Source organism: Zychaea mexicana (assembly GCF_025766255.1).
Source record: "Zychaea mexicana strain RSA 1403 chromosome Unknown BDB00scaffold_111, whole genome shotgun sequence".
NCBI lineage: Eukaryota > Fungi > Mucoromycota > Mucoromycetes > Mucorales > Lichtheimiaceae > Zychaea > Zychaea mexicana.
The window spans coordinates 113,210-129,161 of record NW_026516774.1 but is presented as its reverse complement, the minus strand read 5'-3'; the positions used below and the strand labels follow the sequence as shown (position 1 = coordinate 129,161).

At 43.6% G+C, this 15,952-nt stretch overlaps 6 protein-coding genes across 6 annotated transcripts; 4 read left to right on the top strand and 2 right to left on the bottom strand.

Moving 5' to 3' along the window:
* Positions 1–757: 757 nt before the first annotated feature.
* BDB00DRAFT_772780 (uncharacterized protein) lies at positions 758–2,786 on the top strand (the record flags this gene model as incomplete). The annotated part of the gene is made up of 3 exons (XM_053120061.1): positions 758–1,852; positions 1,904–2,309; positions 2,410–2,786. 3 exons carry the CDS (start codon positions 758–760, stop codon positions 2,784–2,786), a joined length of 1,878 nt encoding a protein of 625 aa, XP_052974603.1.
* A 173-nt stretch (positions 2,787–2,959) lies between these two features.
* On the top strand, positions 2,960–5,169 carry BDB00DRAFT_791977 (Six-hairpin glycosidase-like protein; the record flags this gene model as incomplete). Its single annotated transcript, XM_053121078.1, has 3 exons — positions 2,960–3,422; positions 3,503–4,573; positions 4,667–5,169. The coding sequence occupies 3 exons, from the start codon at positions 2,960–2,962 to the stop codon at positions 5,167–5,169; spliced, it is 2,037 nt and encodes a 678-aa protein (XP_052974602.1).
* Positions 5,170–6,546: 1,377 nt separating this feature from the next.
* BDB00DRAFT_877562 (uncharacterized protein) lies at positions 6,547–8,768 on the bottom strand (the record flags this gene model as incomplete). The annotated part of the gene is made up of 4 exons (XM_053127631.1): positions 6,547–6,736; positions 7,608–7,791; positions 7,933–8,224; positions 8,340–8,768. 4 exons carry the CDS (start codon positions 8,766–8,768, stop codon positions 6,547–6,549), a joined length of 1,095 nt encoding a protein of 364 aa, XP_052974608.1.
* A 1,327-nt stretch (positions 8,769–10,095) lies between these two features.
* BDB00DRAFT_888650 (uncharacterized protein) lies at positions 10,096–10,617 on the top strand (the record flags this gene model as incomplete). The annotated part of the gene is made up of 1 exon (XM_053128452.1): positions 10,096–10,617. A coding segment is annotated over one exon (522 nt), but the record flags the coding sequence as incomplete, so codon positions are not given.
* A 343-nt stretch (positions 10,618–10,960) lies between these two features.
* Positions 10,961–12,258, top strand: BDB00DRAFT_877561 (uncharacterized protein; the record flags this gene model as incomplete). Its single annotated transcript, XM_053127630.1, has 3 exons — positions 10,961–11,690; positions 11,749–11,887; positions 12,000–12,258. The coding sequence occupies 3 exons, from the start codon at positions 10,961–10,963 to the stop codon at positions 12,256–12,258; spliced, it is 1,128 nt and encodes a 375-aa protein (XP_052974600.1).
* Positions 12,259–13,089: 831 nt separating this feature from the next.
* BDB00DRAFT_932829 (uncharacterized protein) lies at positions 13,090–14,853 on the bottom strand. The gene is made up of 5 exons (XM_053129099.1): positions 14,291–14,853; positions 13,917–14,145; positions 13,608–13,795; positions 13,441–13,481; positions 13,090–13,342 (listed from the first exon to the last, which is right to left on the bottom strand). The coding sequence occupies exons 1-5, from the start codon at positions 14,702–14,704 to the stop codon at positions 13,231–13,233; spliced, it is 984 nt and encodes a 327-aa protein (XP_052974599.1). The 5' UTR covers positions 14,705–14,853; the 3' UTR covers positions 13,090–13,230.
* Positions 14,854–15,952: the final 1,099 nt, after the last annotated feature.

The window sequence follows — 15,952 nt, the reverse complement described above, 5'->3', positions numbered from 1 at the left end:
AACGGCAAAGCAGTTGCCTGTTATTTGTGCTTCCCAACCTCATTAGCACTTTTTGCTCAAGTTATAACACCTAATTCACTATCAGCTACAGCCCTCAATCTATTAATTATTTCATTATTTATTAATTTTTGGTTCTACTTTGTTTTGATTGATTTGTAACTATCCTCATTAGATTAATTCTTCCTTTCTACATTTTTCTTTCCAATATGGCTTCCCTCAACATTGCTCTCTTTTAAGTAATGGAGTTGTTTTTTCTCATACCATTATTATTCAACTGTTTTCCCGGCACGTTTGTCGCACCTAAAAGACTCAACACCTTAACCACCTGGATCCTTTGCACCATTGTGTATTGCACCAACATTCTGAAACAACAGCAACCGTTATATGATAAAAACCAACAAGCTGTAACGCACACTATTACGACGACGAATACGAATACGACCACCGAGAGAAGGAAAAAACCAACATTTGATATTTACTACAATGAACGCCAACGCTCAAGCCTTTGTACCTACTTCTACCGGCACGCCCAGCCCCACTTCAGACGCGAAATTGAGTGCTTCCCTTCGTGACAACAGCTCCAATATCAGCAACAATAATAAAAAGTCAAGACTGCCCAAGCAACAGCAACAGCGTCATTCTAACTACCACAGTTCTTCAAAGCAGCAGAACCAGCCTTCAAGACAGCAACAGCAGCAGCGAAACCATTCATCGTCGCATACTCGACAGCAACGCTCTCAAAATTCGCGGAAAAGCAATGCAACTACTGTTACTGCTGCTGCGGAATCAACAAGACAGGTATTGGACTGGGCGTAGTGGTACAAGCATCAAGTCAGTATGTTGTGTGTGTTTACTAAATGCATCACTTGTAAATCAGGAACAAGAGGAGCACGCAATAGACAAGAAGGGTCGTGTGTCACTGAACCACCTGCTCAACTTTTCGTTCCCAGAGCGTCGAGCACCCACCTCTACCTACACCCCACGACGCAGCAACAAGCAATCATCTTCCTCGTCCCCATACAACAAAGAGCGTTTCGTTAACGCTAATTTCCGGTTCTTGGTGAATCCTTCGGACGACTATACCTTCCATCTTGCGGATCCTGACAGTAGATTCGACTGGTCAGCCATTGAACAAGTCTTGATCTCCGCCTCAGGCGAAGTACCTTCATGCCCCATCTGTTTGTCACCTCCAACTGCTGCGCGAGTCACCAAATGTGGTCATATATTCTGCTTGCCCTGCATCTTGCACTATCTCGAACTGCGCGAGAATCCAAAGAAGCAATGGCGCAAGTGTCCTATTTGCTGGGATCCAGTATATGAACGTGATTTCAAGCCCGTTCAGATCCTACACACATTTGCTGTAGCAGAGCGTGAGCAGCAGCGCAAGAGTACTGCTATTATTGAGGGTGACAAGGTCGATATGGCGTTAGTGATGCGTACTAGTGGATCGACGTTAGCATTGCCTGTCTCTGCATCGTGGCCAGTACCTGACGCTGTCGTTGACACATACCTGAAACCTGGTGCTCCTGTGATACCCTGGCACTTTACACCAAATGCGATGCAGTTTGCTCGATTCATGTTGGCTGGCCCGGAATATCTGTTGGCCGAATACGGACGGGATCGTCAAGGATTGATGGATGCCATGACTGAAGCTGAGGAGTGGAATTTGGCAGAAGAAATACCGTTTATTGAACGAGCCACGGCCCAAGTGGATGAGAAGATTGCCCAATTCAAACGGCAGAATACCAAGCAGGTGGAGCTGGCAATGCATACTGCGCAAATGCTGTTTGATACGGCAGCAGCGATCAATACGGGCGAATTAGCCAAGAATAAGAAGGTTGAGACAATGCAAGTAGCCGCACAACAAGATGGCTACGATAACCTTGAAGAAGAGAAGAAAGAGCAAGAGGAAATACCATTGTCGTATCAGCAATATCATTCCCAACGAGCTGGCCAAGATACCGAAGCCTCTTCTGTCTCTGAGCAGCAATCACCCGATGCTCAGATAAACCTTGCAAAGCCCAAGATGGGTCCAACGCTCGATTATCATTTTTACCAAGCTTCTGACGGACAGCATGTCTACTTGCATCCGTTGGATATTCGCATTTTGAAGCACGAGTATGGTGGTTTTGAGCGCTTCCCTGATCAGCTGCAAGTGAGCGTCGAAGGAGTAGAAGAAACGACAATGACAGAAGAAGTCCGTAAACGATTCAAGTACTTGAACCATTTGCCGTTGTCGTGCGATGTGACGTTTTTGGAAGTCGACCTGAAGAAGCTTGTTTCGAATGACACTTCAAAGGCATTCAGCAGTAAGTTTTGTTTCTCTCGCATGTCATGATAGAGTGGCAGAAAGAAGGTTGGTTTCCATTAGAAACTGTAATAATTATTTGTTTGGAAATGAATTTCTAGACGAGTTGAAGATGAGAGCCAAGAAGCGGCAAGACCGTATACGACGTGAGGAAAAGGGTCGTAAAGCGATAGAAGCTCGTCAGAAGATAGAACAACGCAGTCGTGACGAGGCTAATCGACGCGTCATACAAAGCGATCCGTTCTTCTTCCACAATCCAGACGCAAACCAGGAAAACGAGGCGATGCTAGCAAGGGCGATATCGGAATCTGCCAGGGAGCAGCATGAACAACAATCGCAACAACAAGGGCCAAAGACGGTGTGGGGTACGCGAGCAGTGGCAGCGCAGGAAGAAGCGGAAGCAGGATCTAGCGACTGGGCGGATCACATCGTAGTTACAACGAAGAAGAAGAAGAGCAAGCAAAAGCACAAGAAATAAACAAAAAAGGGTTGCGAATTGAACTCTCGGAAAGATAAAAATGTCAAATAGCGGCCTGCTTTTTCTATTTTCCCTTTTGCTCCAACATCTTCTTTCTCTCTATTCTCCCTCTCTTTTGGCCCCCGTAATACTACCCCGCTTTTTCTTTGACTCTGCCAAACAGCGTTAAATAAATGCATTTGCCACTTTTCAAGGCGTGTGGCATCATCGCTGCCACGTGCTTGCTATCGCAACCAGCTGTCGGACAAGAAGAGAAAGAAGATACCGGTGATGACACCAGTCCATTGAAGACACCACCAATCCCACCTTCTAAATCAAAATATGTTGCGCCTAATACACCAAAGTACAATTATGCCGAAGTGTTGCACAAGAGCTACCTCTTTTATCATGCCCAAAAGTCGGGCATTTTACCGTATCAGCGCATGGCCTGGCGCGGCGACTCATGCAAGATGTGCGTCGGTGACTTTAACGAGGACTTGTCGCGTGGATGGTACGAGGCTGCCAACACTATGAAGTGGGGTCTTCCTTTTGGATGGACTGCTACGCAGCTTGCGTTCAATATTGTCGTTTTTGAAGACGCGATGAATTCCGTCGATGAACTTGCGGAAGGACTTGAGCTGTTAAAATGGGGTGGAGGTAAAACCCAAAAGTCGCGCAGGAGAAAGTGGGTATTTATTTCCGAGAAGAAAGACTGACTGAGTTTCATACAACAATAGACTACTTGATCAACTGCCACCATAATGACACTCACATCGTTGGACAGCTTGGCACGTCATCTCTCGGCCCCATATCAAAGTTGATCGAACTTGACGTCGATTTCAACTACTGGGGCCCGCCTGAAGAGTACGAGCAGTGGGTCCCGAGCGGCTTGCCCCACAAGGCCTACTATATCACGCCTGATAACCCGTCGTCCGAAATCGTGGGTGAATACAGCGCTTCCATGGCAGCGATTTCTATCGCCTGGCGCAAATACAATGCAACATATGCCGACGACTTGCTGGATCGTGCCAAGCGCCTATACAAGTTTGCAACCGATTATCCCGGAAGCTACGTCACATCCAAGGGCAATGCCTTTGAGTGGGCAACATTCTGGTACCCATCAACCCGCTACGAGGATGAACTGGCCTGGAGTGCCGCATGGATCTATGCAGCGACCAAGGAAGAATTCTATCTGGAAGAAGCCAAGAAATGGTACGGAGTCAATGAAGATTCGTGGTATGAATACTCATGGGACGAAAAGGGCGCCGGCCTTCACGTACTGCTGTACTCGTTGACCAAGGATGGCCAGTTTTACAAGAACGCCATGATGTACTTCAACCAGTTCCTGCCCAGCGCTGAGCAGATTGTCCAGTTTACGCCTCGTGGATTGGCCTATATTGAACACTGGGGTTCCGTCGGCTATTCCGGTAACGTGGCATTCTTGATGTTGGCATTTGCCAAGGCGATCGGCTATGAGACCATGGAAGCCAAATCAATGACATCATTTGCTGTCCAGCAAATCAACTATGCACTTGGTGATTATGGTTACAGTTGGGTTGTCGGCTTTGGCGATAATTACCCGAGCAAGCCATATCACAAATCGTCGTACAATTCGTTTATTGATTATCCGATGCGTGGTCGACAGCAGGACGAAGTCGAAGGCGACTTTAGTGCCAGCAAAACAGAACAGCGCTTTATCCTGTATGGTGCAGTTGAAGGCGGCCCTAACGTGGACGATACCTACCATGATGACCGTTCCAACTATGAATACTCTGAAGTGACACAGGATTACAATGCTGCTTGGACAGGTAAACGAGAATTGTCGTTTCCTGATAGCATAGAAGAACAAAGTAGCTACTTTTACTTATACGTGCATGCGTATAACTCGAATTGACTTGTAGGTGCTATCGCCGGTCTAATTGATTACTATGGTTCTGAGAAATTCGAGCCTTATACGGACTGTGGACTGGATTTGGGTTGGACTCATCCAAACGCAAGTGCTCCACCCCAATGGCCGGAAGATGACTGCTACCATACTTGCAACAAAGGTTGTCCGCGCGGTCAGCTCAAGTCATCCTACTCTTGGCGCCTGCTGACTGAGCCCGAGAATCTGGACAGCCACCTAGAGATATTGTATCCTGGCAACGGTGTGATGCGCGCAGCAGCTGTGGATAATCGGAAAGAAACAGATCCAAGTTCGTTTGATGCCAGTGCTGCTGCTAATGACGGCAGCAGCAACGGCCACTTGCAGGTCGTGCATCAAGCTGGAGATGCTCATCGTGACACTGCAGATTCAGCTGCTAATGATAGTTACAACACTTCCTCAGCAACAGAATCGTCATATCTTCGTTCACTTTACGCTTTGGGTGTTTTGGCAGTACTTTCGGCGTTAGTGCTAGCGTAGACTAACACTTTATTCCCCTTTACCCTTCATTCTTAGTTTTATGCATGAACCTAAAAAATGCAGAGCATGTCGATTAAATTTTTCTATGAATTAATGAAAGGGAAAAGTGTAGGTTGTAATGATGATGATACATAATTTCCTCCCCCTTCCACTATAATTGACGATATATATAAAATAGTGATTTAACAAACAGAAATTATACTCTGTATATAGTTTTTGAATGATTTGAAATACGGTCTCAGGCTACCTAACGATAAATCCTGATTATATTCATGTTGATTCGAGGTGACGCCTGGCAAGAATCCGACATCTTGGAAAGAGAAGATACAAAAAGAAACTGGAGCAAAGATATTTACTTTTTACTTTTTGGATGATAAACAAGGGGCAGTACGTTCAGATTTTCTGCGTATTATAATGTTGTGCTGCACGTGCAGTATTGAATAGGGATGTCATACTAATTTAAAAGTGCAGCAAAAAGGTGAAGCAAGGCATGAAGAGGGAGCTTCCTACTTTCAAGTGAACATTGGTCTGCGAGCACTCTTCAATTGTGAGCTGGAATACATGTGGCTATTTTTGGAGCAATAACCACATCGTCTGCGGGATCCGCAGCGATAACAACGCAAGAATAAGCATGTAATATATAAATCAGTATGTAATGGTATTGTAACGAAAAGTTTCTTGATTAGAAAATAACAAGTGCTTATCACATCGCTTACGGTCAGCCTTTACTTGCGACATTACTGTAAACTACAAGAGCACTACAATTGTTTGTCTTTATATCATTGCTGCCGAGTGAGTGATCAAGATATTCTGTCAGAACAAATGAAGATTGTATGGTTGGCACGTACACCGTGTTATTACCTGGATGCAAAAACTCTGGCAGTTCAGACAAATACCACGGTGGCATTCAAATAATTCAGCAAAAATGGGCCTATCTTCCTCATCATCATCATCAAACATCATACTTATGCTGTCAGCATTTTTGTTGTTATGGCTGCTTCTGGTACTGCTGGTGGGTACAGATGAATATCGTTTTTGCTGATGATGATTAGCAAGCTCGAATGATCCTTGACAATCTGGATACGGACAGTAGCCATATATATAGTTACCGTTGTTGGTTGTCAGAAATAACAGTAATGGTGTTAGTTTTACTTGCTTCCTTTTTACGTAATTGGCTAATAGCATGTGAACGATTGTCACTTACGATGCTGTCCATAATCGTCTTTTTGATCACTGTACGCCACCAGCTGTCTGCTACCTCTCCGCTCGGCATGACTTGTGAGACTATTTCACATGCGTAGTAAGCTAAATCGCAATTGTGCTCCGGGCAATCCAAGAATGAGTAGTCATCTTCGATTCCGCGTCTTTGGACGTAGCTCAAGAAGATTTGTGCCAAGCAGGAACGACGTGAATAATGATCACAATCTCCAGTCGAAATACAGCGTCTTCTTGTAGCGGTTGATGTTGTGAATATGATGAAGACGAAGGTCCTGCCGGGGATATTGTTGTTTTTGACGCAGACAGTCGTGATGCGGCACTGCTTGCCTTTTGAAAAGTTTTCAAACATCTATAGCATTGTTGGGTGGTCGACATGATCTTCTCTCTTTAGCTGATCGAGGGAAGGTGTTGGAAAAACGAAAGTGTGGGTGACGGGAGGATGGATTCGTATTCTCCCCGCGTAGTATCTTTTTCGATGACTCGCACGCTCATTGTCAATCACTCTTTTCTGACATTGATGATTATTCCGCATGACACAGTATCAGAGGAACTCTTCCGCTTGCAATGTAAGTGTTACTGTACAGATATACCGTCTTTAACTTTTCCATTTGAAAATGTAGAGGAAGCTTAGGTATACCAAGCTTAATGATGATGATCTCGTCATAGCTATAGAAGAACCGACAAAAAAGTAGCTGTGCTTTTTACTTTTCATAATAGGAAATGTGTCTGTTATAACTAGATCTTCGTGTAACGCTAATGCTATGCCATGGGTATGCATTGTGTGTAGCATACAAAAATGGAAGGAAGAGGGTGCGTGATAAAGCTTCCTAATCATAGTCAAACATGTGGTTGCGAATATTATCCAATTCCCCAGCTGAAAGATTGTGGCATTCTCCTGAACAATTATTATTACTATCTGTGAGCGATCCACAGCGGTAACAGCTATTAAATGAACGAATCAGTATGTTATATATTGCAACCACAACTGAATTTATAGTTGTAGAGCATGTCACTTTTGTATCAGCTCTAACCATCTTGTTCTGTTTACTTACAAATCGGCACCGCAATAACATACAATATGGTTGCACCCGCTCTGAAGGAATTAAAATAGAAAAAGTGTGACCATGATAATTGCAATTATTCGCTATTAGTAGACTGGAAAAACCTTATCTTGATCGCCACCATTATCATATCGACAATGGAAAAGCAGAAGAACTTACACTTCGTTCAACCATTTCTCGGCAATACGGGCATCGCGTCCAGTCATTTCTCCTTGCAAGTTTGCGAGCATCCACTGATAGCTGGCGCTGGCGCTGCTTCCCTTTTTTTGCACGCGCTTGACGGTAAGGCTTAGATTCCTGCCAGGAGGGCTTTGATGCACGTTCTGTTTCAGGTCTGCATTCGCTGTCTATGCCACAACATATAGGAAAATAACAGTCATTGGTGACAAAATCGATGAATGCATTTCCAGAGAATAAAACTAAGCCTACAAAAGTAGGCACGCAATACCTGGATGCCAAATGCTTTGGCAATTAAGGCATATACCGCGGTTGCATTCAAGACATTCGGCAAATACTGGCCCCTCTTCCTGGTAATCATCATCATTAACCATAGTAGCACCACTGTTGTAAAAGTTTCTGCCTCTGCTGCTGCTGCTGCTGCTACTGCTGCTAGCTTCGTTGTCATCTTCGAGATCATAAAAATGGATGGAACCCGCAAAAGTATCACTACTATAGCTGTTGCTGTTGTCCGCGTATACATTTGATTGGTAGCGTTGTTGCTGATACACATCAGGGAGTTCGAACGATCCTTGACAATCTGGATAAGGACAGTGGCCCTACAGGTCATTTTTTGCACAGTATTTTGCTGTTGTCAGTACGGTGAGATGCTTTCATGTATTTTTTTTAGGTGGCTGGTTAGGTAGGCTTCGAGACGAAACAAAAATAACTCACAACGCTGTCCATGATCGTCTTTTCAATCACCGTACGCCACCAGCCGAGTACTGCTTCTGCACACGGCATGACTTTATCGATGATTCCAATGATATTGTAAGTGTGATTGCAATCCAGTTCCGGGCACCCCAAGGCTGAATAGTCGCCATCAATGCGAGGTTTTTGAACGTAGGCCCATAAGTATTGAGCTAAGCAGGCCCGACATACATGATGGTCACAATCATCAGTGGAAAACACGTCTTCTTGTTGTTGCTGTTGTTGCTGGTGCTGGTGCTGGTGCTGTTGAGATGATGAGAGTGTTGCGTATTCTCTTGCTGGTGCTGGCTTTGAGGTGTCAGGATGCTTGGAAGATGATGCAACGCTGCTGCCGCGACTAGTATCTTTTCTCTTTTTAAACGATTCCAAACATATACAGCACTTCACGGTCATATAAAGTCGATTTTTTTTCTCGTCATGATTGATATACTAAATAAAAAAAGGAGGGAAGAGAAAAGAAGAAGTATGTCAAAACAAAAGCGGATAGAAGAAAACGCCTCATCTTCTCTCGCACCATTTCTTCTTGAGTACGCTCACACACACTATTGCATATTTGTGTGTCCATATATTCGGTCACGCGTATCCGCAGATCTGATGAACCAATTTGCGTGCTTCGTACTTGTTTCTTTGGTAACCGGAAATCTTGGCTGTTGTGCTCCTAGGCCCTCACCCTGCATTTACTACTACTTGTTAATCTTCTTACTAAAGATATAAAGGGAAGCAAAGATAGCGAAAATAGTGGAGCGGGGTCCACTTCAATAACTCTAAATCTTATTCCTTCAGAATGCTCATCATTCACGAGAATAGCACGACGTGTATTCACACCCTCGGTTTATACGAAACAGAAAGTATTCCACGTCGACGACACACAGTGTTATTTACGATACGATACGTTTAAAAGTTTTGGTTTTATTTAACGTCTCTTTGAACACTGCGTCTGGGGGGGACATTTTGCTCGAGACAGGACTGAGGGGGTATGACGGGGTAAAAACCCTGTGTGTGGCACAGGGAAAAGGTTGTGAGTGAGAAGACTGAGTATCTGCTTTAGTTTAGCTGGATGAGAAAATTTACGATACGATACAAGCAATTGCAAATTTTACACTGACAAACTGACAGACTGACAGAGAAGAGCTTGATCAGAAGAGAGGAAATGATAAGGGATGATAATTCACTTTCTATGCATGTGGCATTATTCCAGTAGTGATGCGATGATTTTAAAGGGTAATAAGTGAATTACGTTTCCTAAGATAACTGGTGGTCACCAGTAAGACAAAGGAAACACGACATTATGTTTTGGCAACAACAAAATGACTTGATATTGGTAAACTTAACCTCCCATGTGATGCATTGAAAAATGCCACATTATTGTCATCTAAAGGTCCTATACAACTGGTGTACTATAGCAATTACATATCAGGAATAGAAGGCCGACGCTACGCTTCCGGCTACGTTTACTGGGTGAGACCCCAGATCACCCGGAGAATGATGATAGCCAGAACTTGAAAAAACAGTAATTAAGAGTTATAGAGCAAGAGCAAAGATTTTGAAAGCTTGATATGATATAGACGAGGATCAAGCTGGAAACGCTGGTAATTTGGTCGTAACAATTGTGGCGGCAATGGTAGTGCTCACTGATACATAGATCTGCAACACCTTTTCTTTGCAACTGTGATTTTTGTAATGAATATGCCCCCCCACGGCCCATCACTCCCGAGGATAGCGATATGTTTATATTCCTCTGTATTCTCCAGAATTAAATCCAAATGAACAATTCTTGTCTGTTGTCAAGAGTGAAGTTAAGCGAAATACGTTTCTTGAAAAAGTGACATTGATGACTCGAAATAGCGAGGCATGCAATGGTTTATATTTGGACGACTTTTTAAGGGCTTTGTTTCTCATTCTGCGAGATGCTTTGCTAATGGCCTCAGCAAGGAGAGGTTATAAGGCGACCAAAAGAGAAAGAGAAAGAGAGAGAGAGAGAGAAAGGACCCCAAAGCCAAAGAAAGGACCTCCAGGCCAAAAAAAGAAAGGACCTCCAGGCCAAAAAAAAAAGGACCCACCGTCTACTTCGATGAGAAAAAAAAGACTACGACGACGTCTCCAAAGTTTACATGGCATACACGTCTCTTCCGGTATAAAGGGGTCGAAACCAGGGCTCAAAGACAATCATTCACTTTTTGACCAGCAAGATGCTTCTACTATCACATTGTATTCATGTCCTTCGCATACAAAACTACTTTGAATCTCTCAATCTGCTAAAATCTCGCGTCAATACCATTTATGAAATAAAGGATTGTCCAAAAGCAACTCAAAGGTAACATTGTAAAAATAGGAAAATCCTTCGTTAGTGCTGACTTTTTGTACCAATTCAACTATTAATGAAGTAGTGATAATCAAACGAACCGGACCTGGATGAAAAAGAGCTTGGATGCGAAATCGACTTGCCATCGGACAACACAATATCAATCATTTCTCCAACCGTCAAACCCTGCGCTGTGGTGAATCATTCTGTGCCATCAACTAGTGCAGCCGCTTCAATATCTGGTGATGATGCCGATAACGCTGCACTTTATGCGTGTCAACAAATGGATGCGGATGATACCGAAAAGTCAAAGACATTGTTCATATTGGATATCCTTGCGTTGCAGCTTTTTGCCATTACCCATAAGCACAGCTATGAAAAAAATGCACTTGCCCACAAGAAACTCGTCAGCGATCTAGTGGAGAATCATGACTCGATACGGTCCATAGTGAAGCGACGCCATTCGGATACAACCCACCATCTTTGCGTCAATAGCTCACCAATTATTGCCACTAGCTTGGAAAATCTGTTTGCTATGTCTCCTTATACCGACATCCTGCGGCAACGCGCGTTTGTAGAACTGACTCCAGATATCTGCGCCCTTCTCAACAAGGGTTGGGATTTCTTTCCTCAAATCAACTATGCTACTGCAAAGCTCTTCTCTGGTTGTATCTTGAGAAATACGATCAACGGGCATTCGATCTTGGTCAACACTGTCGAGGTCTATGGTCGCACCAAGAATGACGACATTCACAGAGAATCGTTTGGTAAAGTGAAGGATGGTGTCGTGGCCACGTCACTCCCTCATACCACATTCAAGACAGTGTACCCTGGAGTTTGGCCCGCAACGTTACAAAAGTTTGATGGCATGAAGTTGATAATCCGCACCCGAACGTCAGATGTGCTTGTGACATCTACTATCCGTCTAGCAACCAAAGAAAACCCTGTCGTTGGCTCCATGAACTTGGGATTCCGGTTGACGGCCGTCAGACTTAATGGCAACCGAAATTTTCGTAGATGGCCTTTTATTCATGTCCAGTTAGATTAATATTCTTATCGCTTTTGCTTAAGATCAAGAATGCCTTGACGCAACCATTGCCATGACCACCAACACTGATACCGACCGCATGTCAGACACCAACATTTTATATCAGCTACGACAGCTGCGGTCCAAGTTTGACCGCCCTAGCGCTTATGTGCCGTGCCTCTGGTCCCCCTGACAGACGTGCATGTATGCCATCCGTTCACCACTTTTACGTTGGCTGATCATGACAAGGGTCGGCATCCGGGGGCTCAACTCTTTCGCTTGATCGGAATTCAAGTATTAAAACATGGCCAAGCAGCGATGCTTCCAAAATCAAGTGTCAAAACTGCTATATGCAGAAATCCACGGGCAAAACTCAAGCAATCCTTGAAGCGATATTGTCTTGGTATCCCCCTGATGATGACTCATCAATCAAATTTCTCACAAATAGCGACTTGAATAAGCTATTGCAACGTCTTGCGGAGCTTTTCATGCCTGCTATTGTGTCAGCGAATGCTACTGTTCAAAAACAAATCGCCAAAGTTCTTGAAGTGTGAAAGCTTCTTTATTTGCCTTATTACCCGTTCCTTTGGTTTCTACCTAAAATTACAATAAACATACTCAAAACGCTTTCTTACAATTTATAAGGTTAATGATCGACCGTTGAATTCCGTTTGGTCTGTTGCAAAACAACTACCAGGAAATGCATGTGGCACGAAATTAAAAAAAAACTGGTTTATTATGATAACAGAAGTTCTCACCTTTTATAAGAAATGTCTTATTATCCTAGGCAATTATCACAGCTGTGCATTGAACGGATGAATTGATGTTATACAATAAATCATATAAAAGATTAAGCAATCTATGGTGGGTGAGTAAAAGGTCTCCGGGTAAATGCCTCAGATAGTAGCTATATTGTGATTTGCATGATCTATATAATGGCAACTTCTACCTGAGCGTAGCTATTCCGTGTTACACCAAGATGTGTATGGATGAGGAAATGTCCACACAAGTGAGTTTATGAGGGATATAACAGTACGTACTTGTGAGCAACCCAGCATGTTCGTTTACTGTAGAGTAGCCTTGTTTAGTTGATGCTGGATATCTAGACTCAATCGTTCGAGATAAAGATACTTTGCTGCATAATTATTAGAGTTTCATCACTTGCATAAAAAACCGAAATAATGGGAGCGCTCTGTGATCTCGCGTGACCCTGGATACATGCAACCCATCTTGTTCCTTGAGAATTTTACACATGCTAATGATGAATGATCGCGTTAGCTTTTTACATACAGAGCAAAAAAAGGTAGCACTAAAGGGACGAAAAGAGCGGTCATTCGTGCGCTTTATTTTTTTGTTTTAGGGGAAAGAAAAAAAAAAGAGTTGCCATAAGCAGATATTCTGCATAATAGAGTGTGCTATTTATGAGCCTGTGTGTATGTGCAGCAAATGGGTAGTATAGTAAATACAGCAAAAGTAACTTCAAAAAATCAGGACCATTATGCAGTTTGTGTTTGAAGGTGAGTCTCCTAATTATAGGTAAACATGGTGCTACGGACACTGTTCAATTGGGCACCGGAAAGCATGTTGCATCTTCTTGAGCAAACGTGACCGCTAGATGGCGATCCGCAGCGGTAGCAGCTAGTATCAAAAAAATATCGTCATACATATAACGGTTAACGTGCGTAATGATATAGATTATTAAAATCTCGTCATCGCTTGTCCTTTCTTTAACTTACAACTCAATACCACAAGAGCACAAGATAGTACTGCAGCCACTCTGAGTAAAGAAAAGGATACAGCGGATTAGCAGATTACATGCAAAGCCTAATTTAGAGCAACCCGAGAAACAATATGCACCACTAGAACGCTTAAATGAGGATTTTAGAGAGAGGAGGACACTTACAACGCGTTCGACCATCTCTTGACAACGCGGGCAACGGGTCCAATTCCTTTTTCTTGCAAGGTTGCGAGCTTCTACTGATAATTTGCGCTTCAGCTCCTTTCCTTTTTGTGTATGTGCTCGACGGTACGCCTTAGAATCTCGCCATGGGGGCGTTGCTGTTCGTTCTGCTTCAGGTTTACATTGTTTGTCTATATAACAATCCAAAACAGAAATTTATCATTGGTGATAAGTGATATCATTCTCACGAAAGGGAGGAGAGATAGAGATGTATGCTTAAAATAGCCGTAGGCTCGCATAATGTATCAATACCAGAGTGCCAAATGCTTTGGCAGTTGAGGCAAATACCACGGTTGCATTCAAGACACTCGGCAAAGATGGGTCTCTCCTCATCTTCATCAACGTGAGGAGCCATAACAGTGGTGCCAGTATATGTGCTGCTACTGGCGATTGGTGCAGCTGATTGCTGCTGCCAATGTTGTTGCTGATGGTAATCCGGGAGCTCGAATGATGCTTGACAATCTGGATACGGACAGTAGCCCTATTGACCCATTATCATAAAGTATCAAAGTTCGTTATTGTTTCTGTTAATAATAATAAGAGTAGCTGTAGTTGTGGGTTCTTTTCGTTTTGTTTGTTTTTTATGTTTATAACATTTGAAAAAGAGAGGGAAAAAAGGCTCTCACAATGCTGTCCATAATGGTCTTTTCGATCACTATACGCCACCAATAGAGTGCTGTTTCAGCGTTCGGCATCACTTGTGGAATGATCTCAATGGCAACGTAAGTCTCGTCACAACCAGGCTCTGGGCAGTCCAAGGCTGAATAGTCGTCCTCGATGCGAGACTTTTGGACGTAGGCCAAAAAGTACTGAGCGAGACAGGGACGGCATGCATGATGGGCACAGCCTTTTGTCGAAAACACGTTTCCATCATGTTTTTTTCGCTGAGAGGAAGACGAGGATGCAGCTGCTGATCTTTGTGGTGGTGGCCGTGACACAACAGGACTTTTGGAAGAAGACGCAACACTGCAGCTAGTTGTAGTCGTTGTTTTGCTTGTTTTGTATGATTCTAAGCATATGCAACATTGGACCGACGACATGATGATTTGCTACCTAGTCAAGAAAGAAGAAAACGAAAAGAAGAACAAAAAGAGACGATTGGCGAAGGTGCAAGAGAATGAATGAGAGAAAGTGATAGAAGTAGCTCTCTCTTGTTCAATCATTTCTACTACTGACAACGATGATTCTGACTGACACAGTGTCAGAAACAAAAAGCAACAAAGCAGAAACGACATAATTCTTCTTTTCTGGTCACACGTCCTAAAAGAGCTTAGCTCCGCTCAACTGATGTGTGCGTCTTTTTATTTGGGGGGGGGTGGGTGATTAGATTTATCTGGAAATGCGGGGTGGTGTGCCCCTCCTGCGGATACTTTCAAGAAGTATATTGTGAGCACTGATTTTCAATGCAATTCATCCTGTAAAGAACAGAAGAGAGGCTGGCCCTTAGAGAAGCGCCTTTTTCATACGAAACAGCACCCCCTTTCTTCGGCATCCTACATGCGTTAGTATAGTAAACGAACCCCTTAAAGACACAGTTAGTAGAAAAGAGGATGAGAGAAACTTCACAAAGCTCAGAATCACACCAATCATCATCACCATCACCATCCGTAAGGTATGATACAGTAGGCGCGTGTCCAGACCCGTGGTCCAGGCGAGAGTCCTCTCCAGAAAGAGTATTTTGTCATGGACACAACGACAACAATAGCACCCCAGCAGAATATGAGGCTCGGTCTTCTTGTCATGTCCATTTTTTCATGTTTTGTAACCCCTCCCCCCCCCACACACACACACAGCTTGGTTCCCAAGCGGAAGAAGGAATTAGACTTTGTACTACCCAAACGCTGATTGGTGTTCCACATGCTTGAAAAGGCCAAAAAAGAATATCTTTGTGTGTGTGTACCTAATAGAGTGGTATGATAGCAGCAGTGATGGTTAAAAAAAAGCAGACATGTTTGTGTGTGCATGACATTACGCCCAAAGTTGGGCTGACATGAAAGAAAAAAATATGCTTGCTGATTTGTGGGGGGGAGGAGTATAAAAGGGCAGGCTGAGATTGTGTGCAGTACAGAAACTTGCCTTTTCTTCTCTCCCTCTCACTCTCACTCTCCTGCAGACAATAATAATCTGTAGAGCTTGCTTTACTTTCCTCTTTTTTCTTTGCTCGCCGTGGACTTCTTCCTCCACCCCTTTACCTCTTACTGCACTAGCTTTTCTATACGCTTACCATATATACCTGCTGGCATAGCAACGGTAACAATAGTAACGAGACAACACTATTCCTCGCACTA

Bases quoted from the DNA above. Each gene is read 5' to 3' on its own strand.
- BDB00DRAFT_932829 (XM_053129099.1), bottom strand. From the start codon at position 14,704: ATGTCGTCGGTCCAATGTTGCATATGCTTAGAATCATACAAAACAAGC. The intron at 14,146-14,290 runs GTGAGAGCCTTT...ATGGGTCAATAG, and splicing joins AGACCATTATGGACAGCATT to GGCTACTGTCCGTATCCAGA. The intron at 13,796-13,916 runs GTATTGATACAT...ATTGTTATATAG, and splicing joins CCAAAGCATTTGGCACTCTG to ACAAACAATGTAAACCTGAA.